This window comes from Meles meles, chromosome X (assembly GCF_922984935.1).
Source record: "Meles meles chromosome X, mMelMel3.1 paternal haplotype, whole genome shotgun sequence".
Taxonomy (NCBI): Eukaryota; Metazoa; Chordata; class Mammalia; order Carnivora; family Mustelidae; genus Meles; species Meles meles.
In genome coordinates this window covers 46704639-46726312 of record NC_060087.1, presented here as the reverse complement: position 1 = coordinate 46726312, position 21674 = coordinate 46704639, and the positions used below count along the sequence as shown (strand labels likewise).

Sequence of the window (21674 nt, the reverse complement as noted above, 5' to 3'; positions counted from 1 at the left end):
CTGAGAGACAATTGGGTGGTTTTCCATTTAGAGATATTAAAAGTAGTGTTGCTATAGTCCATTCTTATACATGTCTTGGTGAACATACACAGTTGGCCCTTGAACAACACTCGGGTGTTAAGGGTGCCAACACACCCTTCCCCCACTCCATGTGTGCAGTTGAAAATCTGCATATAACTTTTGACTCCTCAGAAACTTTACTGGTAGCCTGCTGTTGACCAGAAGCCTTACCCAATATCATAAACAGTTAATTAACACATACTTTGTATGGCTATATGTATTAGAGAAAAGAAAATATTATTAAGAAAATTGTAAGAAAAATATATTTACAGTATGATACTTTATTAAAAAAAAAACATGTAAGTGGACCCACACAGTTCAAACCCATGTTGTTCAAGGATCATGCTGTGTAAGTGTTTCTGTTAGGTGGTATATGCCTAGAAATAGAATTGTTAGTCTCTTTAGCTTTAGCAAATGGTGCCAAAAGTTTTCAGAGTGGTTGTGTCAGTTTATATTATCACCAAGCATAGCATATGGGAGTTCAGGTTGTTTCACCTCCTTGCCAACACTTGGTATTTTTCTCATTTTTCATTTTAGCTGATCTAGTGGATTTGTGTAGTGGTATTGCATTGTGGTTAAAATATACTTGTCTTTATTGGCCATTTGGATATTCTTCTGTGATGCGCCCAAGTCTTGTATTCTTGTTTTCTATTGAATTCTTCACATATTCTGGATATAAGAATTTTATGTGTATTAGACATACATTAGGTGTTTTATTTGAAAGTTTTTAATCATTCTGCCAGTTTGTAGTTACTGGTAGAATAAGACATTTACTTGTAAATTTATTAAGTGTGTGTTTAATACATGTCACGTGACCTTGTGGTACTGGGTACTCCTAGGTGCTTTATAAATGCTATTGATCATCCTTCCCTCAGGACTGGAAGGTGATTGGTATTGCCACCCTTAACAGAGAAGTAGAGAAGGCTCAGAAAGGTTAGCTTGCTCAAGGTCAGCTGCAGAGTTAGCAGGATTAGAATTGGAACCCAGGTCTCTGATTACAAATCCAAGTCTCTTTACTGCATTACACTGCTTTCCCAAATTGCAAAGCTTTTTTTTCCCAATTTTTAGTAATAATGTCACATAACATATTTACACATTTTTGTATTTTATTCACTACTGGGAATTTTTTATTTCTAATAAGTTCCGTCTTAACTAGGCTACCTTATTTAATTATCCAGACTTTAGAATTCTTCAGTGCTTTTTTTTATTGAGGCAAATTTTACATAAAATTAAGCATTTAAATGTATAGTTGAGTTGCATTTGGTATTAAGTGTTGTGCAACCATCATCTTTCTAATTCTGAAATCATTGATGTATTTTGCTCCAAAATCTGCTTGAATGACAACAGAACTTTAAAGTTCCTTTCTAATATAGGGAATTACCAGGGCAGAAATGATTGTTAGAAGGAACAAGTCTCAATTTCCTTCCCTTGTTGGACCTTTTTTGCTATTTTATGTAACTCTTCATTAAATATGTTTGCATATCCATATCTGTGACTACTGTTTGAACTCCTGCCTCTTTTTAGCCCACATTCCTTAGCATATTGTAGGTATTGGTAAATATTACAATTTAATAGAATACTGAAGGAATTGTAGCACTCAATTATGAATCAGGATTTGAATCCTTTCCATTGGCTAAGCTTTTTGTGCAGGCCATGTTTCTTTGGGCCTCAGATTACCCATCTGTCAGACGGGGAAAATACTGAACTTGGCTTAACTGTAATATAGGTTTACTGTGAACCGTTCTATCAAATATCACACGTAAAAATGTTTGAGAAATGCCAAGTGATATGTAAATAAAGGTGCTTAAACTGTGCAATGAGAAATGAATGAGATTTAAAAGCATAAAATCTGGATTTGCTACTCACTTAGCATGTACCTTCAACCCTTGGTCTTCTCATCTATAAAGTGACCTGATAATTGATGGGATGACTTGAAGGATCAAATCTCTGTATGTGTACCTTGTTGATATGCAAATAATATGGCATAATTATGCTTGTGAGTAAACGTCATGGTTAATGACTTTTCAGGACTGCAGTGTGCTAGCTTTTGTTCTGGACCACCTCCTCCCACATACCCAGAATGCAGAAGACAAGGACACACCTGCCCTGGCCCGCCTATTCCTCGCAAGCCTGGCTGCTGCAGGGAGTGGCACAGATGCCCAAGTGGCCCTTGTGAATGAAGTAAAAGCAGCCCTGGGACGGGCACTGGCTATGGCTGAGAGTACAGAGAAACATGCCAGGTAAAATCCATGCCTGACGTAGTGCTAGTAACCAATAGCATCCCCTTACTGCATTCCTTGTCCATGGGATTCCTTGCACTTGAACAAGAGTTCTGGTCCCACTGGCACTGTGTATTCTCTGGTCCTCTCAAATAGTTCTAGTGCTTCCAGATACCTAGAGTATTGATAACATTTAGAGGAGGATACAGCTTAGAGAAGAAAATAAAGGGATGTTTTCATTATATTTCTGAGGTCTTGAAGTTCAACAGGCTATTCAGTCTCACTTTTTAAATTATGTGTAAAGAAAACTAAGAGTGCTACCACTCGGAGTGGGCTCTCACCTCTTTCTCGATGTTACTTCCACAAGGAAATACTGAGGGCACAGGAGGGTTACCTGAGGTGAGTTAGTGAAGACACCAAAGAACAGGCAGTATTCATATGATAGAGGTGTCACACTTCTCTCCCAGGCTTCAGGCAGTGATGTGTATCATCAGTACTATCATGGAGTCCTGCCCCTCCACCTCCAGCTTCTACAGCAGTGCCACAGCCAAGACCCAGCACAATGGCATGAACAACATCATTCGACTCTTCCTAAAGAAGGGACTGGTTAATGACCTGGCAAGAGTGCCTCACAGCCTGGACCTGTCTAGGTAAAGTTATTCCTGAACTCCAGCTGCAGGCTTTTGCTCTCTCTTTAGTCATGCTGCTTTTGTTTCTTCATTTGCTTTTATTTCCTGTATCCTCGTCAGATGAGTAGTGAGCCACCAATGTTATAGGAAAGATTTGGATATAGGTGGGAACCTGAGTTCTTAGTATCGTGGTAAAGCAAGACACTTTGCCTTTCTTTAGGCCTTAGTTTTCTCATTTCCTGCAAACTCAAGTGTTAGAGTGTATAAATAATTTTTTTCCCAAGCTTCCCCCCTTAATTAAAAATAACCTATTATTGTAAGATATATGTGTATCATGAGAACTGTAGATGAGCAAAAATAGATATCACTGCCACGTATCTCTCAGTGGTTTTCTTTACATACATACAAAATGTGTTTTTTACTAAAATGATGTTATATATGTTGTTGTGTAACCTGGGTTGGGTTAGGGGGTTTTTTTGTTTGTTTTTTTCAGTTACTATGTTTACCTTTCAGTGTAAGTAAATTTTCATACTTTTTATATAATGCCTAAATCCATATTCATATTTGTGCAAACCAGAATCTAGTTACAGACTTTGCATTACTTCTGGTTATGTCCTCTGAATCTCTGTTATTCTAACAAAGAACCTTGATTTTTTTAATCTTCATTTTATTTCTATTAGTGACACTAACTTGTTGAGATGGTCAGGCCTGCCATCCTGCAGAATGTCTTGCCTTCTGAATTTGGTCCACTGCAGTTCCTTTACTCTCTGTTTTCTGTAAACTTCTAATTAGAGCTAGAAGCTTAATGGAGCAATTTAAAGTTATTGGTTAGGATATATCATAAGTGATATACATCTCATATTCTGTCATGGGGTGACACATCTCTTTGAACTATCAAAAATCATGATAAAACTGACTACTAGAGTGATAATGGTCATTGTACTGTTATATTTTCCCCCTTCTTACTATAAAGTAATCTATGTTAGTATTTTGGCATTGTATAAATGTTTGGTTTCCTGTCAGCCATATACCTAATGAATGATCTTAACAGTAACTGTTAATCCTCTCCTGTCCTAATTTCTTTGGGGATTATCAGTGATAACTTTCTCAATTCTGTCATTCCTTCTACACTGTTAGCTGGCATTTTTGTGTGACAAAGCCCTATTCAAGGGGGTGGGTCTGGTTACCCTGAAATATAGTTCCTACTGAAAAGGCAGGATAAAAACTTTGGGTTTTTTTCCTTTAAGTCACCAACTTTTAGAGTAATCAGTAGACTTAGTCACCATCCCAGATGCAACTTTTCTCTGGCTTTCAATTTTCTGTTTTCACTGATTTTTTTAAATCAGTAATTGAATTATTTGGACCACTGCAGTCATTCTTTCTAATTATATCTTTGGCCCATGGGGCCTCCTCAGACCGACTTCTTTGTCCTTTTGATACAAATTCATCAGCTTTTTTTAAAGATTTTATTTATTTATTTGACAGACAGAGATCACAAGTAGGCAGAGAGGCAGGCAGAGAGAGAGGGGGAAGCAGGCTCCCCACCAAGCAGAGAGCCCAATGTGGGGCTCAGTCCCAGGACCCTGAGATCACGACCTGAGATGAAGGCAGAGGCCTAACCCACTGAGCCACCCAGGTGCCCCTCATCAGTTTTCTTAAAACATTTAAAAATTTCAAACTCAGGAATGTAATGAGCACCGTATATCTCATCTAGATTAACCAGTGGTTATCATTTCTGTCCTGTTTGAGTTCCCCCATTTAGAAGCTGAATCATTTGAAGTTCATTGCAAACAACATGATGTTTAACCTCTGAATGCTTCAGCATGTTTCTCCTAAAAATAAATATTCTTTTACATGGCTAGAATATCATCACATCTAAGAAATTTTACCATTGATGTAATAGTACTCGATATGTATTTCATATTCAGATATCCCCAATTATTCCAAGTATTACACCTTGAGGGGAGAGTGGTTTTTGTCCAGGATCCAATGACCATCACTAATTGCATTTGATTATCCCGTATCTCTTGTTAGGACATTTGACTGTTTTGAAGGATCCAGAAAGACAAATGTAGAATATTCAATAATCTGGATTTGTCTAATTGCTTCCTTATATTCAGGTTTAGGTTAAACTTTCCAGCATGAATAGTATATAGGTGATGTTTGCCCTTTATTGGTGCATCACACCAGGAGATACATAATACTAATTTGTCCATTATTGGTAATGCTAAGTTTGATCACAGTTAAAGGTTAGCTTTCCCCTTTGTATTTAATAAGTTTTCTGTGGGGTGATGTTTTGAATTCACATGAAGATTATATGAATATCCTATGCCCTGAGGATTTTTAACTCCATAGTTTTAGCATTTATTGGTGATCTTTGCCTGGATCACTTACATTGTTGTCTGAAAAGTGATGATTTCTGACTTTATCATGCCTGTTTATTAGCAGGCATTCTTTTATAGTGAAGATTTCCTTCTGCCTGTTTGTATCCCTATGGCTGCAGATTCTTTTTACATTTAATGTAATGCCATTACCATCATTGTTGATACTTCAGTGTTTCAAATTTGACCTGTGGTAATGATGACCCCATTAATTTTTTTTAAAGATTTTATTTAGTTATTTGACAGAGAGAGATCACAAGTAGACAGAGAAGCAGGCAGAGAGAGAGGGAAGCAGGCTCCCTGCTGAGCAGAGAGCCCGATGCGGGACTCGATCTCAGGACACTGAGACCATGACCTGAGCCGAAGGCAGTGGCTTAACCCACTGGGCCACCCAGGCGCCCGACCCCATTAATTTTTTAAAGCCTCTGGCACAACAAGATGTCCCAGACTCCCCTCATACCCTCCATGCCTCATCCCTGGAATCAGCTGTTATTCTGATGAGCCTTGGTTTCTCCTTAGTGTGGGTTTCTGTGCTAAGTCCATCTCTATATCTTCCTTTATCTCAGTCCAAACATGGCCAACACAGTCAATGCTGCTTTGAAGCCTTTGGAAACACTTTCCCGGATTGTTAACCAGCCCAGTAGCCTTTTTGGCAGCAAGAGTGCTTCTAGCAAGAGCAAGTCTGAGCAGGATGCCCAAGGAGCTGCTCAGGACTCCAATAGCAACCAGCAGGACCCAGGTAGGGAATCAGAGCCAATGGACTGAAGAGCTGGCTGGGTGGGCATAGCTATTTTATGGGTGCATTGCATCACAACTGTTCTGGCTTGGTGTTGTTTCCGTGGGAACTTGCTGGCCTTCCAGAGATCTGTCATAGTGGTGTGGGAATCCGCCCCACAAAGAATTCCTTCAAATTGCAGCCTTATTTGGCTCTCCTCACACGTAGCCTTGTCTTTTCCTTTGTCACCCATTCATTTATTCTCTGAGAACTTACAAACTTGCCCAGGGAAGGGACCTTATTGTCTTCATGCTTGCCTCTGGTGCCCTGCACATAGGCACCCTTTGATTATTTTGCTGGTTGGTTGATTGTTTCAGGCGAGCCTGGGGAAGCAGAAGTGCAGGAGGAGGATCATGATGTCACTCAGACAGAGGTGGCAGATGGGGATATCATGGATGGGGAGGCTGAAACCGACTCAGTGGTGATTGCTGGGCAGCCTGAGGTGCTCAGTTCACAAGAGATGCAGGTAGGGAGGCAGATCACCCAGCATACCCCTATTGCGGCGCTGAACCAAACCCCCAAGCGGTGTGGGTGGGTGAGTACTTTAGATCTTTGCCTCAATGCTGTCTGTTTTGCAGAGGAACACAGATGATACTCTTAGTAGTAGATCAGTAAATGTTTTTGAATAGTATTAAATGAGGGGTGGGGGCAGGGCCAGGATGCCATCCATGTACTATGAAACAGAATAGATCCCAAGAGGAAAACTTAAGCACAGATGAAATGTGGATGCAGAAAACTGGCCTGAGCCTCTTGGGCCGAAGGTATTTGATTTATTTGGCTCTGGTCATTAATAGAAACTCCTCAACATCACTGTTGTGCCTATAGCACCTGGTCTCACTGGAGCATTCAAACCAGCTATTTTCTAAAGACCCTAAAGAAGGCATTGTAATTTCTGGAGCTAGAAGCAGTGGTAAGAAATGGGGCCTACAGTCCTAAGCTGCTAGCTCTGAGGAGATCTGCATGTATTTCTGGATAGTAAAACAACTAACCAGATCTGAGATAACTGGGATGAATCCATTTGAAGGACAGTCTGAGTGTGAATTGGCAGCACATGGTAGTTTCTGTGCTCTTAGCACCAAATGTGTGGTGTTTATGCAACATGCTCTGTCACATGTTATCCTAGAAATATATACTCCTTTGCTGGCTTTTTTTTAGGGTTTCCATGCTAGCGCAATGATAGACTTGTGTGCATCCATATATATGTTCTATTTCTCTCCAGGTTGAGAATGAGCTGGAGGACCTGATAGATGAGTTGCTTGAGAGGGATGGCGGATCTGGGAACAGTACAATTATAGGTGAGAGCCCCAGAACTGAGTATAGCCTCTTCCTTTGCCTCAGTCTCTCTTGGGAGGACCCTTTTTCTCATCATCTGCTTGCTCAGCTCTGCCTAAGGGCTCATAGCCAGCCTAGATTGCTGCTTGTCTTGATGTTGATGGTCTTACAGATGAGAAATTCACAAACCATCTACAGACCTGTGGTGGCAGGTCTGAAGCGTTGCCTGTGTGGGGGAGGTGGAGGGGGTGGCCATCAGTATAGATGATACATGAGGCACATCAAGAGTGTTTATTCATGGAAGCCTAGAGGAGGCTTTAGAGGCTGTAGGGTGAGAAAGTGCTTTCCTTTCAGTTCTTCAGCAAAATCCAGGGGCTTTCCGCCTCTGAGTCTCAGTAGCGTAAAAAGAGTGATCATTCCCTAAGGGTGGCCCTTTTTACAACTCAAAGGGAAAATGGCAAAAGTACCCTACTGTCACCTGGCTCCAAGGGTCTATGTGTTACTTGTTTTTATTTTACTGATAAAGGAAATCAAAGGATAAATGGAAGTAGACCTGTATTTTTAAATTTGACAAGACTTTTTCACACCCATTATCTCTGTGGTTTCACAGTTAGTGGGATTGGCAGGGCAGATGTGATCATCCCATTTTACAGATGAGGAAACTGAGACTCAGACAGGTAAAGTGACTGGCCAAGCTCACCTAGCTAGTCAACAGCAGAGAACCTAGGTCTTCTCCCTCATCCAAAAAAAAAAAAAAAAATGGATATCTGCTGGGTGTACATAGCTACTTTAGGCGCACCCAATCTGGAAAGGGAAGTCCTCTGTTGTTCAGTGAAGGCTCTGCTCTGTAACCTTCAGTGAGCAGAAGTGGAGAGGATGAATCACAAGAGGACGTGCTGATGGATGAAGCTCCTTCCAACCTCAGCCAAGCTTCCACCTTGCAGGCCAACCGAGAAGGTGAGAGTGCCGAGGCCAGAAAGGCCTCCCTTCTTGCCCTGCACGTCTGCCAGACACTACACTAGGGTTTTCCTGGAGGCAGCTGCCCACATGTGCAGAATAAGGAAGCATCTGTCTGCATGCGCTGACATACACCATCCACTTTATCCTCAGCCAGTTTTTCAAATAACATGTTACTACTGCTTGCCCAAAAGTTTGTCACTTCTTACTTGGTTCGCTTTCTTCTCACCCACCTGCTATCATCGCTCCAGATCCCTCTTACCAACAGGATGCAGTCAGTAGCAAAGTAGGACTGGAAAGGCAAAGGGGCACCAGCAGACTTGGCCAAGTCCTAGACCATGGCTCCTGAAGTACCACCCTATAGCCAGCCTCCACATTCAGCCACCCTGCTCAACGTGTTGATGCATTGATTGGCACTCTCAGGAAATCAGGGCTGGCTCACTAAGTCTGTACATCACCCCAGATCTGGTTCTTCCTCTCCTAGAGTCAGATACCCCATCGCCTTCCCACTCAGTCTGCCGGCCTGCACAGTAGCCTGTTTGCTAGCTACTCAGTATAGTCCTCCAATGTGCTCCCTTTGTTTTAGATTCCATGAATATCCTGGACCCTGAGGATGAGGAGGAGCACACTCAGGAAGAGGACAGCAGTGGCAGTAACGAGGATGAGGATGATAGTCAGGATGAAGAGGAGGAGGAGGAGGAAGATGAGGAAGATGATCAGGTGAGGGGGGACTGTGTTTGGGCTGGTTCAGACAACCTCTTCCATGGGAACACAGAGCTGGAGAAAACCAACAGTCTGGGTTGCTAGCCTCAGCGCCTCCCTCCCTCATGTGCAAATGTGGCCATGACACCAGACTTCAGAAAACCCTTACCTCCAGCAATTCTCCATCTCCTATTTTCCCCTTAAGGAGGATGATGAAGGTGAAGAGGGAGATGAAGACGATGACGACGATGGCTCTGAAATGGAATTGGATGAGGATTACCCTGATATGAACGCTTCTCCCTTGGTCCGATTTGAGCGCTTTGACCGGGAGGATGATCTCATCATTGAGTTTGACAACATGTTCTCCAGTGCTAGTAAGATACAGGGGCTCAGCTGGGTTTTACCTCTTGATTCGTATACCCTTCTCTAGGGTAAGCCAAGCAGTGAACCAGAGCAGCTATCAATCTGATACAGCACTTCTTTTCCTATGCTGACTTCCTGGGGCAAGGGATATCTGAATCCATCTCTCTGAATAAATGTGTACTTAGAAGAAGGAATTGTGAGAGGCTGCTTTTGTTCTCTCCACCTCAGTAAACAGGCAGCCATTTTAGAGCCTGGACAACTTGATGATTTGCTTGAAAAAAAATTTTTTTTTTTAAGTGAGACCAAGGCTGACTGCATCAGGCACCCATGTGCATGCTACAGTGACAGGGCAATCAATAATCCTTATGTCTGTAACACTGGATCTTGAGAGTTTGGATGAACATCTTTGAGCTTGGCATTGGGGAGTATATTTGAGCACATTCACTGGTCATCAAGGATGCATCTTTTCGGAGGAGAGAGTGAATCTCTTCCCTTCTCCCCCATCAACAGCAAAGTTCGCTTTTAGCATCTAGTTCTTAGAATCAAGCTGTCCTAAGAAGACAGGTCTTAACCCCAAATCACAAGCATGATATAGCAGAAAATACTGAACTGTTCTGGTCTATTGTCTTGGCCAAGTAGTCTCTTACCTCTTTGAGCCTCAGTTTGTCACCTGTAAATGAAAAATTCTAAAAAAAAAAAAATGGGTTGTATTACATAATTTTCAAGGTGCCTTCTATTCTGTGATTTTCTTTGCATTTTTGTGATTTCCATCAGTCTTCCTTTTGTTGAACCTCCCTTCATTTAGCAAATTAAATATTTGAGAAGTGCCTACTGTTTCTTAGATACTCAGGATACAACAGTGGAAAATAAAGCAGTCCTTTTCCATGAAAGGAGCTTATGGTCTGTTAGGAATTATAAGTTAGGAGGCGTTACATTGTAGTATGGTAAGAAAGCCCAGAGAACAGGATTATTAAGCCAATCTGTAGAATCAGAGGAAGTGACATCTGGGCCAAGAACAAAAGAGCAAGTGAAGAAGGGAGATAGGAGTCCTCTAGGTGAAGGGAGTAGCATGTTTCTCAGGGGCCTAGAAGCATCACTGTGGCTATAGTGTGAAGAATGGATTGGGAGAAGGTACTATTTAGGAGGCTGTTGATATATCTAGATAAGAGATTGTGGCATAAGCTATGGTAGTGTCAGTGATTATAAATGAGGTGTGGGAATGAGGGAGAAAGGACAAAGCTCAGGTTTCCGTGTGAGGAAGTAAGGCCCAGGAGACATGGTTCTGTTGGAACAACCATGGAAGAGATTTTTTTTGGCACTGACCCCTTTACATATTGTCCTTGCAGCAGACATCCCCCCATCCCCAGGAAATATCCCTACCACTCACCCACTGATGGTACGCCATGCAGACCACAGTTCTCTGACGCTGGGCAGTGGCTCTTCCACAACGCGCCTCACCCAGGGCATCGGGCGCAGTCAGAGGACCCTCAGGCAGCTGACGGCCAATACAGGCCATACCATTCACGTTCATTACCCTGGGAATCGCCAGCCCAACCCTCCTCTTATACTCCAGAGGTAAGTTACATTTGTCCCATTTCTTAGGATTGTATGCGCAGCTTTTTGGGGAGTAATAAATTATGTAACAGTCTTTTTGCTTAAGTGTCCTCCTATGCATACATTCAGCAATCAATGAAGCATCTCATATGCCAAGCACTTAACACGTTAAATATAGACAGGACAAGATTTCTGCCCTCAGTCTTAGAGTTTAGTGGAAGAAACATCAGAGTGAGAGAAAAGGACATATGTACAATGTACAGGCTACAGCGGGTACACAAGAGAGAGAGGGTGCGATGCACGGCATTATCAATGACATACACTCTTCCAGGAACTAATACCCAACCTCAGCCCAAATAAAGTTGGCAAACTGGTAGTTAGAAAAGTAACTTAAGATTTATGCTTAGTCGGGCACCTGACTGGCTCACCCAGAGGAACAGGCAGTTCTTGATCTTGGGGTCATGAGTTAGAGCCCCATGTTGGGTGTAGAGATTACTTAAATAAAACTTTAAAAAAAAAAGATTCATGCTTAATGTGATCAGGTCCATAATAGTGCTAAGCATTTCCAAGAGGGTACAGAAAGGATCTCACAGTAACAGATTGCAGGACCCCTATGAATTACAGTGACTGTGGTACCCCACCATCACCCTACAGGTTGCTTGGTCCTTCTGCTGCTGCCGACATCCTTCAGCTGAGCAGCAGCCTTCCCCTACAAAGCCGTGGCCGAGCCCGCCTCCTGGTAGGCAATGATGATGTCCACATCATTGCCAGATCTGATGATGAACTGCTGGATGACTTCTTCCATGACCAGAGCACAGCTACCAGCCAAGCAGGCAAGTTTGTGTGGTGAAAGGAAGAGGACAGTTTTTCACATTCTGCTTTTTCTTGCTGAGGGAAGGCAGAGCAATATCTGCCCTGCCTAAAGTAACCACATTTTACCGGATCCAGAACCACTTGATAATTTAGCCAAGGTCAACAAAACCTTTACTATCTCTGGACACTTATGATGTGCCAAATGTTGTGATGGGCTTTGGGTCCTGTTAGAGAAATATGGCAATTTTGGAATCAGATGACATAGGACTAGGCCAGGAATCTCACTCTTTTGCCCCTACAGGGACCCTATCCAGCATCCCCACAGCCCTGACCCGCTGGACAGAGGAATGCAAAGTTCTTGATGCTGAGAGCATGCATGACTGTGTTTCAGGTATGTGATAGCTTGGTTATCTGGGCAGAGGTGAGCCTTCCACAGCTGGGAATGAGTGTGTGGGAATTGTTGCCCTCATTGTCTGGCTACAAGCTCTGCCTCTTGGCTACCTCCACTGAGCAACTTCTGACCTTTGCTTCTTTGATCCAGTTGTTAAAGTGCCCATTGTCAATCACCTGGAATTCCTGAGGGATGAGGAGCTGGAAGAGAGGCGGGAAAAACGCAGAAAACAACTGGCTGAGGAAGAAACAAAGATAACTGACAAAGGCAAAGAAGATAAGGAAAACAGGGATCAGAGTGCACAGGTGATTTTCAAGGGCCGGAAGGATTCATCTTTGGCTCTGTCATCCTTTACTTTCATATGGTTTTGGCATATACATAGCACCAGTGATTAAAGAATCCTAATAGATGTTCACATTGAACCTGAGAAATGATTCCTTCCATATGCACCCTACATTCACATGTTTTTTTTTAGGGGAAAGAATTTCAAACCCTGAGGGAAAACTTTCTCCAGTATCTCTTGCTGGGGAAAACTGGAGCAAGAACCACAGTGGCTCCTAACTTACCAGTGACACTGTGTAGTCTCTACCTTCAGGGACTGCAGCTAGACAAGAAGAATGATTTCGATTATGCCCATGCTCTTGGTGACTCAGTTGCAGTTCACTCAGTGGATTGACTAAGCAAGTGTGGGGAGATCCTACTTACCAAGATGACCCCATTCCATCATTTGGATAAGTTAGGCTTAGGCTTCAGTCAGGAAATACTCACGCCCTAAACCCCAGCACCACATGTCATTTTCTGAGGCTTGATTTTCAATTTGCAAAATCTCTAGCATGACTGATTTAGAAAGAAGCTACCTGGGGCGCCTGGGTGGCTCAGTTGGTTAAGCGACTGCCTTCAGCTCAGGTCATGATCCCAGAGTCCTGGGATCGAGTCCCGCATCGGGCTCCCCGCTCCTTGGAGAGTCTGCTTCTCCCTCTGACTTTCTCCCCTCTCATGTTCTCTCTCACTGTCTCTCTCTCAAATAAATAAAATCTTTAAAAAAAAATACCTATTTTGAAATTTCTGGAATGTTGAATAATACTGGTTTTAAAATATATGACATATATATAAATAAGAAGAAATTAAAAGACCTGAAAGACTATTATATCCCACTCAGCAGTTAGGATATCAGATTAAGGATTTTTAAAATGTTCATTTAGGACAACAAACTTGATACAACAAATGGATAGAAAATAAGCAAGCCTGACATATGATTTTAAAAGCTGGAGTGGACAGTTGGGGTGCCTGGGTGGCTCAGTCAGTTGAGCATCCAGCTCTTGGTTTTGGCTCAGGTCTTAGTTTCAGGATCATAGGATGGAAGGTTCAGGGTGGAGTCTGCTTGTTCCTCTCCCTCCCACTTCTGTGCCCCTTCCTCCCCAATCCCCACTCACACGCTCTCTCTCCGTTCTCAAGTAGATGAATGAATAAAATTTTTAAAAACAATCAAAGCTGGAGTGAACAAAACGAGCCTACAGAAGGGAAATACATAGTGATGTAACTTTAAGGAATTCTTGCTGGTCTCATGGTTGTATTTAGGTCATGTCCTGTGCCCGGCCCAGCTCATTATTCAGTCAGCCTCTGGGCTGTTTCCCCTTGTTCCCAAGCCATCTTTCAGCACAAGTACGTATTAGAGATATATTGCACATTAAAATGCTCAGCTTTCATCCAGGTTCTTGAACTCCTAGGTGGCTTATGTGGGCAGGGGTAGCTATTACAATTTTCCACTGTCTTTCATGCTTGCGGAAGTCCCACATTGGTCTGTCCCCTCTCTTTCCAGTGTACTGCATCTAAGACAAATGACTCCACTGAACAGACCCTCTCAGGTAACTCTTCCCCTTTTTCACGTTCCTGCTAATTGGTTGGTTCTTTTTCTTGACCCTTTCAAGTAGCTGGCCCAAGTGGGCTGAAGATGAACACTGGTGCTCTGTGGGATGAGGTAGTAGATTGTATAGTTTTAGGGTCATACCCCATCTTGGAGATAACTATACAGTCTACTGTCTTTCCCACGGTGGTACACTTCCCCTCCGACGTGCTCTGTTCAGGGTCTCTCTCTGATCATGCTGTGCTGCATTCTGGCATGTGTAGCAAGGCCATGTGTCCTATTGCCTTTGGTGACCACCGTGGTGTGGTGCTGCGAGACTTTCTGATGGTGGTGGTTCCCAAATGCCAGCCCTCTGTGGAGATGAACAAAATAAAGAGGGTTTAATGAGTTTTTCAGAAAGCTGAATTTATTCAATTTAAAGAACTGGTTTTTATGGAGATTATGCCCTTCCTAGTTCTTTGGTATCAAAATATTTTTATTAGGTGTTATTGACGGGATTCTTTCTTATTTGGCTAAACTAACCTAGGTTTTGGTAACCCTGTGTTAGTCTCTTTCTGTTTTTTTCCTTTTTATATAAACGTTGTGAGTCTTTGGAATCTAAAAGTCTAGGGATGTTATCCTGAGCAATCTGTTTTTGGCATCTGTGGGCTAACTGGTATTACTACTATATGTTTTGTATTCCTCCTTCTAATCTTAATGTCAGCAGCTATTTCATGGTTCTGATAACTTGTCCAGGTGGTATTATGTCTCCCCCACCCCTATTTCCTCAGAACTTTCTTCTGCTTCCCTATGCCTTCTATCTCCTTTGGCATTTGAATTGCAAAATGAGATACTAAAGCCTACACAGTTTTGTTTTTTTTTCTAAGCAGTGAAAGTGGGTGGTAGGTGTCCTGGTGCCTTTAATCTAGGTCTTTGAAAAGGTCTGTTACCAGGTAAAATGGCCTTTTGTCTGCTGCCCTTGCTAGAGGATTCTGCTTATGCTGGGGTGAGGTAGTAAGTTGTATTGTTGTGGGGTAGGGATTTTAGGCCCCAATTAGAAGATAACTATACAACTTACTACTTTCCCTGGTGTGGGCATATTCACACTTAGTCTTGGCACTGTTGCCTCCATCAGAGATACAGATGTTCCTGGGATAATCAGGACTCTTAAGGAAAGGGAGGTCAAAGGGGATAGGTGATATTTAGGGTGAGGCAAGTGTCATCATAAAGTGACTTTGAACTCTTTCCCCTTCCACCCAGGGCATAGAAAAGATTTAATTCTTAGGATCTGTAAAGATTCAGATCTTCAGTTCTTGAGACTAAGATAACACTGTGCCTTAGCCCTCATCCTGGGTATACCAGATGAGCCACAAGCTGTTCCTAGGAACACTTGGGGGCAGGTGGGAGGATACTCCTACATTACTGACTGGGTGAGATACTTGTCAGGCCACATGTGCTGATTGAGTGGCTCCCTGGTTTCTTGGCTGATTGTCCCTTAACACCTGCATTGTTATTCTTTCCGAGAAAGATGGGACTCCTATGCCTGACAGCTACCCAACAACCCCATCTTCAACTGATGCAGCTACATCTGAGTCCAAGGATACCCTTGTCACTCTGCAGCCTTCACAACAGCAACAAACACTCCCACCCACACCAGCCCTGGGAGAGATTGCTCAAGAGCTGCAGTCCCCTGCTGGAGAAGGGGGTAGCTCTACACAGCTATTGATGCCTGTAGAGTCAGAGGAATTGGGTCCCACAAGGCCAAGTGGAGAAGCAGAAACAACTCAGATGGAGTTGTCCCCAGCTCCTACTATAAGTGAGTAGAATTTCAAGGTTTGGGTGAGGGGTGAAGGGTGATAATAACAGGAAGGAAAATGGACATCTTTGGAGTTTTTTACTGTCCTTAAAGAAATAGTAGAAGTTCGGGTCCTCAGAGAGTAGGATCTTAGCTTGCATATTTTCTTTCTTAGCTGAAGTTGAGGTTTCTTCTCTATGGACTCAAGTGATCATATATCTGAGTGTCAAATGATACAGGTGATAATGCAAACAGTTTATTGAGGTGATCACTTTTCCTGGGCTATCATGGCAAGCCTGTTGCTTCTTTAAAAGCAACCTTTCTGGGGCTCCCGACTGGCTCAGTCAGAAGAGCATGCAACAACTCTTGATCTTGTGGTTGTGAGTTTGAGCCCCACATTGGGGGTAGGAGTTACTTTTAAATGATTGTAAATAAACATCCAAAACAAAACCCTCCAAAGTAGGTAGTATTATCTCCGTGAATAAACTGAAACCCACATGAGATTATTAGCCCAAGACCATTTAATAAGTGATTGAGCTGAGAAAAATCCAGATCTGTTGTATGACTTTAAAGCTTGCTCTCCTTCAGCATCCTTTAGGGATGGCAAGCACATCACCCACCCACCCCACCCATCCCACCCCCCCACACACACACATCTCTCCCATCCTGGCAAACACTATTTATCTCATGGCACTGTTTCCCACTGGTTTGCAGTGGGGCCTCAAAATTCTTCACAGCAGTGTTCCAACAGGGTAAATTGAAACCTGTTTGCTATTCCTGCTCTGCACCATGCTGCCTGTGATAGGCTCTGGAAAAACCTTAAGGCATAGGAGTTTTTTATTTCAAGGACCCTTCTTTGGATAAACAAAATCAGCATGCATGTACAAATGATGCCTGCATGGAATCTGAAAGTGATAGACTCCCTTCCTTACCTGGGGTGCCTAGGGAAAGGTGTTTCACAGGCATACCAGGAACATCATGAGGAATTGAGCTGAGCTTTATAAAGCATATGAGACTGAGGGGGAATGTCAGGCCAGCAAGACAGTAGAGAAGTCTAATCTGGCTGCATCTTAATTCGGCCCCCTCTTCTAGGCAGAGATCTAACCTCTCCATGTGACTTCCTCCTAGCCTCTCTTTCCCCAGAGAGAGCTGAAGATTCTGATGCGCTGACAGCTGTCAGCAGTCAGCTGGAAGGCTCTCCTATGGACACCAGTAGCCTGGCTTCCTGTACCCTGGAGGAGGCTGTGGGTGACACCTCAGCAGCTGGCAGTTCTGAGCAACCCACAGCAGGCAGCTCCACTCCTGGGGATGCCCCACCTGTTGTGACAGAAGTGCAAGGCAGGGGCGATGGGTCAGGGGAACCTACCCAGCCCCCTGAGGACAGGTAAGCATTGTGAGAGCAAGAGGAAAGCAGAATATGCTGGTGGGTATTTCAAGCCACATGCATACTTGCTAACTCTTGCACATGCTTGGTGCACTGGGGAAATCATCCTGGCTTCTATGAGAGTGGGGTATTATGGGGGTATTTTATAAATGGTGAAACATTAATACCAAGAACAACCTGAAAATTATTTTTTTTAGCTCTCCCCCTGCATCTTCTGAGAGTTCTTCCACCAGAGATTCTGCTGTGGCCATTTCTGGAGCAGATTCCCGGGGAATCCTAGAAGAGCCACTCCCTTCAACAAGCAGTGAAGAAGAAGATCCCCTTGCAGGTGAGCTCCATGTGTGCTTAGGCCATCCTAGGGTTATGTAGGCTTCTAGGAGCCTGTGGTATGGAAATGCCTGCCAATTAAATGGTTCCATCCACATGGAAGGTGGCATACCTACGGGAGGAGGACCAGCAGTAAGGGGGTGCTGGTGCTTCATGATGGGATGAGCCCAGGCTTTGGAGTCAAACAGATCTTAGCTCAGGTTAACCCCTCTGTAGTCACCTACCTTCAGAACTTGGAACCATTGCTTAACTTCTCTGATCCTTATCAGTACTAAGGGGGGTTGATAATAGCTACGTGGTAGGGTCTTGATAAAGATTAAGTGACAGCATACACGAAGACTGTGGCACATAATAAGAGCTTTTCTGAGCCTAGGGAAGGTGAATGGGCCCTCTTTGTGTCCTCTGTCCTTTGCATGCATTGAGGTTAAATAAGGCCATGGGTCTCTTTACTCCGAGTACATTTTAAGCGTTGGTAGAGATGGGAGTCCCTTCACATTTTGTGCCTCCCCTCAGGTATCAGTCTACCCGAAGGTGTGGACCCCTCTTTTCTGGCTGCTCTGCCTGATGACATCCGCCGGGAAGTTCTGCAGAACCAGCTGGGTATCCGTCCACCAACTCGGACTGCCCCTTCAGCAAATAGCTCAGCTTCTGCAGTGGTGGGGAATCCTGGTGTGACTGAAGTGAGCCCTGAGTTCCTGGCTGCCCTGCCTCCAGCCATCCAGGAGGAAGTATGTGAGCAGGGAGCTGGTGGGGCTAGGCTGCCTAGCTATGGGTATGCCCCCATTGACTACTTCTGCTCCGTAGGTGCTGGCACAGCAGAGAGCTGAGCAGCAGCGACGGGAACTGGCACAGAATGCCAGTTCGGACACCCCCATGGACCCTGTGACCTTCATCCAGACCCTGCCCTCAGACCTGCGCCGTAGTGTCCTGGAGGACATGGAGGACAGTGTGTTGGCTGTGATGCCACCTGACATTGCTGCTGAGGCTCAAGCCCTAAGGCGAGAGCAGGAAGCCCGGCAGCGACAACTCATGCATGAGCGGCTCTTTGGCCACAGCAGCACCTCTGCACTCTCTGCCATCCTCCGAAGCCCCGGTACAGAGGGAGGCAAGTGGGAGGGCTCTGAAATGTTTAGCCACATGAGGCTCTGTTGTTCCCCTTTTCTGTTATTGGACCCAGTTCACCAACCACCTCCCCTTTCAGTTTCCTTTTTCTTTCCTTCCAGCTTTCACCAGTCGCCTCAGTGGCAACCGTGGAGTCCAGTACACTCGCCTTGCTGTGCAGAGAGGTGGCACCTTCCAGATGGGGGGTAGCAGCAGCCATAACAGGTACCTTATTTTTTTTTACATTGCCATACCACCTCTCATTTCTGTTGCTAGTCCAACTTCCTTAATTTATAGGTGGAAAGACTGGATGATCTCTCTAGGATATTGCCTTGAATGAGTAGGGGAGCCAGATCTTTGGACTCCCCCTTCAGAAGGCCACAGTTTTGGGGTGGTGTAGCTATCATAGACCATAATCACAAAGTAAGGCAGACTGGCAGCAGGTGCTAGCTGTGGTTATAGTAAGGAAAGCCACTTGCCTAGAGCGTGTAACATCTAGGCTGTGGAAGAAGAAGAGTTCATTACTACCCAGGCTGAAGCAGACTGCACCCAACATGCCAAATTATAAAGGGAGTGATCAGTCCCAATGAGGCGGGCAAATCCCTGATAGGCTAGAGAAGGTAGGAAATAAGCATTATTGGTTTGTTTTTTAAGACCTTAAGTGCAGTCTGATTTCACCAATTGATAATATGGGCACTGTGATGTAGGGCAAGTCACTTAACCTGTTTGAGCCACTTGTTCATCATCTCAAAAATGGGCAGTTCTTTGGTCTTTATGGCGGCCCCATACCAGCTGGTATGAATTATAGAGTACTTGGTACCCAGTAGATACACAAGAGGGCAGCTCTTCTTACTGTTAAGAACACTTAGACTAGACAGTCTTCCCTTATGCCTCCTTGGGAATATGCAGCTCATTCCCCTTCCCTTGGCCTATACCTAATCCCCGAGCTCTAGCTGAAGTGTTACCTAGAAACCATGCTCTCTGTTCCAGGCCCTCTGGCAGTAATGTGGACACTCTCCTCCGCCTCCGAGGACGGCTCCTCCTGGACCATGAAGCCCTATCCTGTCTCCTGGTCCTGCTTTTCGTGGATGAGCCAAAGCTTAATACTAGCCGTCTACACCGAGTACTGAGAAATCTCTGCTACCATGCCCAGACCCGCCACTGGGTCATCCGCAGTCTGCTCTCCATTTTGCAGCGCAGCAGTGAGAGTGAGCTATGCATTGAAACACCGAAGCTCTCCTCAAGTGAGGAGAAGGGCAAAAAGTCAAGCAAAAGCTGTGGGTCAAGCAGCCATGAGAACCGACCCCTGGACCTGCTACACAAGATGGAGTCTAAGAGTTCCAACCAGCTTTCCTGGCTCTCAGTATCCATGGATGCAGCTCTAGGCTGCAGGACTAATATATTCCAGATCCAACGTTCAGGGGGTCGCAAACACACCGAGAAGCATGCAAGCAGTGGCTCCACCGTCCACATCCACCCCCAGGCTGCTCCTGTTGTCTGCAGACATGTTCTGGACACACTCATTCAGTTGGCCAAGGTGAGGAGCTTGAACCCAACCCTTCAGGTTGGAAGAGAGGGGTCACAGCCACAACCTAGATGAAATCTGAACTCTGAGAAAGCTAGCAGGTCTTTCTGCACTATTAATCCTGAGGCCCGTATTGCTTCTGGGAGTTACCCAGTAAATAATTTTGTGGGGTTCTTCCTTGCACTTTTTATAATTTTTGTGCATTTGGTTATCAAAACTCTCAGTGGTCTGTATGACCCCCATTCCACAAATGAAGAAGCTAGGGTACAGAAATTTTTAATGGCTTTGTCATGTGGCTAGTAAGTGATGGACCTGGACCTAGAACCTGCTTTTTTAAAAAAAGATGTTTTTATTTATTAGAGAGAGAGAACGAGTGGGGGAGGGGACAGGGAGAAGCAGACGCCCCACTGAGCAGGGAGGCTGATGTGGGGCTCGCTCCCAGGACCCTAGGATCATGACCTCAGCCGAAGGCAGTCACTTAACCAACTGAGCCACCCAGGTGCCCCTGTTCAGTCTTCTTTTTAATAATCATTGCTGCCATTTTTGAGGGCCCACCTTGTACCAGGCACTATGCAAAAATACATTATCTCCTTTAATCTCAGCAGTTTTTTGATAGAGCATAATTGTGCTCCCCATTTCTTAAGTACAGAGACGGATGCTCAGAGGTTAGCTAATCATCTCCCTACAAACCCCTTGTTTGTTTCTGTAGGCCACTTCACCATCAGTTAGATAGAACTCCTATATGATCTTTCTCTCATGTCACCAAAGCTATTCAGAAGAATGGTGTGTCTAGGAACCAGTTGTCTTTCCTTGTCAGGAAGACGTATTTTCTGTGTAGACCCTTAGACCAAGCCTGTCCTTCTTTTGCTGGCAGGTATTTCCCAGCCACTTTACACAGCAGCGGACCAAAGAAACAAACTGTGAGAGCGATCGGGAGAGGGGCAGTAAGCAGGCCTGCAGCCCATGCTCTTCACAGTCCACCAGCAGTGGCATTTGCACAGACTTCTGGGACTTACTGGTAAAACTGGACAACATGAATGTCAGCCGGAAAGGCAAGAACTCCGTGAAGTCAGTGCCAGTGAGCGCTGGTGGTGAGGGGGAAACCTCCCCATATAGCCTCGAGGCCTCTCCACTGGGGCAGCTCATGAACATGTTGTCACACCCAGTCATCCGCCGGAGCTCTCTCTTAACTGAGAAACTCCTCAGACTCCTTTCTCTCATCTCAATCGCTCTCCCAGAAAACAAAGTGTCGGAAACACAGGCTAATTCTGGCAGCAGTGCTTCCTCCACCACTGTTGCCACCTCAACCACATCTACCACTACTACCACTGCTGCCTCCAGCACGCCCACTCCCCCTGCTGCAACCACCCCTGTCACTTCTGCTCCAGCTCTGGTTGCTGCCACGGCTATATCCACCATTGCCGTAGCTGCTTCGACCACGGTGACTACCCCCACGACTGCTACCACTACTGTTTCAAGTAAGTGTGGATGTAGGCTGGGAGCTTTGGGGTATGGGCACCCACCTGACCCACTCCCCCATCCAGGTATTCCTCCGTAATGATAGCAGTCAGCTTGGTTTGTGT

The 21674-nt window shown here is 44.6% G+C and overlaps 1 protein-coding gene across 11 annotated transcripts in view; it reads left to right on the top strand.

The window, feature by feature from the left end:
- Positions 1 to 21674, top strand: part of HUWE1 (HECT, UBA and WWE domain containing E3 ubiquitin protein ligase 1) — a 169879-nt gene that overhangs the window by 136354 nt on the left and 11851 nt on the right. For 8 of the 11 annotated variants that reach the window (XM_045994667.1, XM_045994670.1, XM_045994675.1 and 5 more), the window contains 21 exons: positions 2089 to 2300; positions 2747 to 2929; positions 5856 to 6028; positions 6382 to 6530; positions 7284 to 7359; positions 8195 to 8293; positions 8880 to 9013; positions 9201 to 9369; positions 10705 to 10933; positions 11567 to 11745; positions 12027 to 12116; positions 12267 to 12421; positions 13936 to 13981; positions 15488 to 15775; positions 16847 to 17138; positions 17336 to 17466; positions 17979 to 18193; positions 18270 to 18558; positions 18689 to 18791; positions 19557 to 20103; positions 20966 to 21569. In XM_045994667.1, the coding sequence (XP_045850623.1) occupies positions 2089 to 2300; positions 2747 to 2929; positions 5856 to 6028; positions 6382 to 6530; positions 7284 to 7359; positions 8195 to 8293; positions 8880 to 9013; positions 9201 to 9369; positions 10705 to 10933; positions 11567 to 11745; positions 12027 to 12116; positions 12267 to 12421; positions 13936 to 13981; positions 15488 to 15775; positions 16847 to 17138; positions 17336 to 17466; positions 17979 to 18193; positions 18270 to 18558; positions 18689 to 18791; positions 19557 to 20103; positions 20966 to 21569 (4363 nt within the window). The remainder of the gene's footprint in view (positions 1 to 2088; positions 2301 to 2746; positions 2930 to 5855; positions 6029 to 6381; positions 6531 to 7283; positions 7360 to 8194; positions 8294 to 8879; positions 9014 to 9200; positions 9370 to 10704; positions 10934 to 11566; positions 11746 to 12026; positions 12117 to 12266; positions 12422 to 13935; positions 13982 to 15487; positions 15776 to 16846; positions 17139 to 17335; positions 17467 to 17978; positions 18194 to 18269; positions 18559 to 18688; positions 18792 to 19556; positions 20104 to 20965; positions 21570 to 21674) is intronic. The other 3 variants (XM_045994677.1, XM_045994673.1, XM_045994676.1) reach the window with 2 other exon arrangements.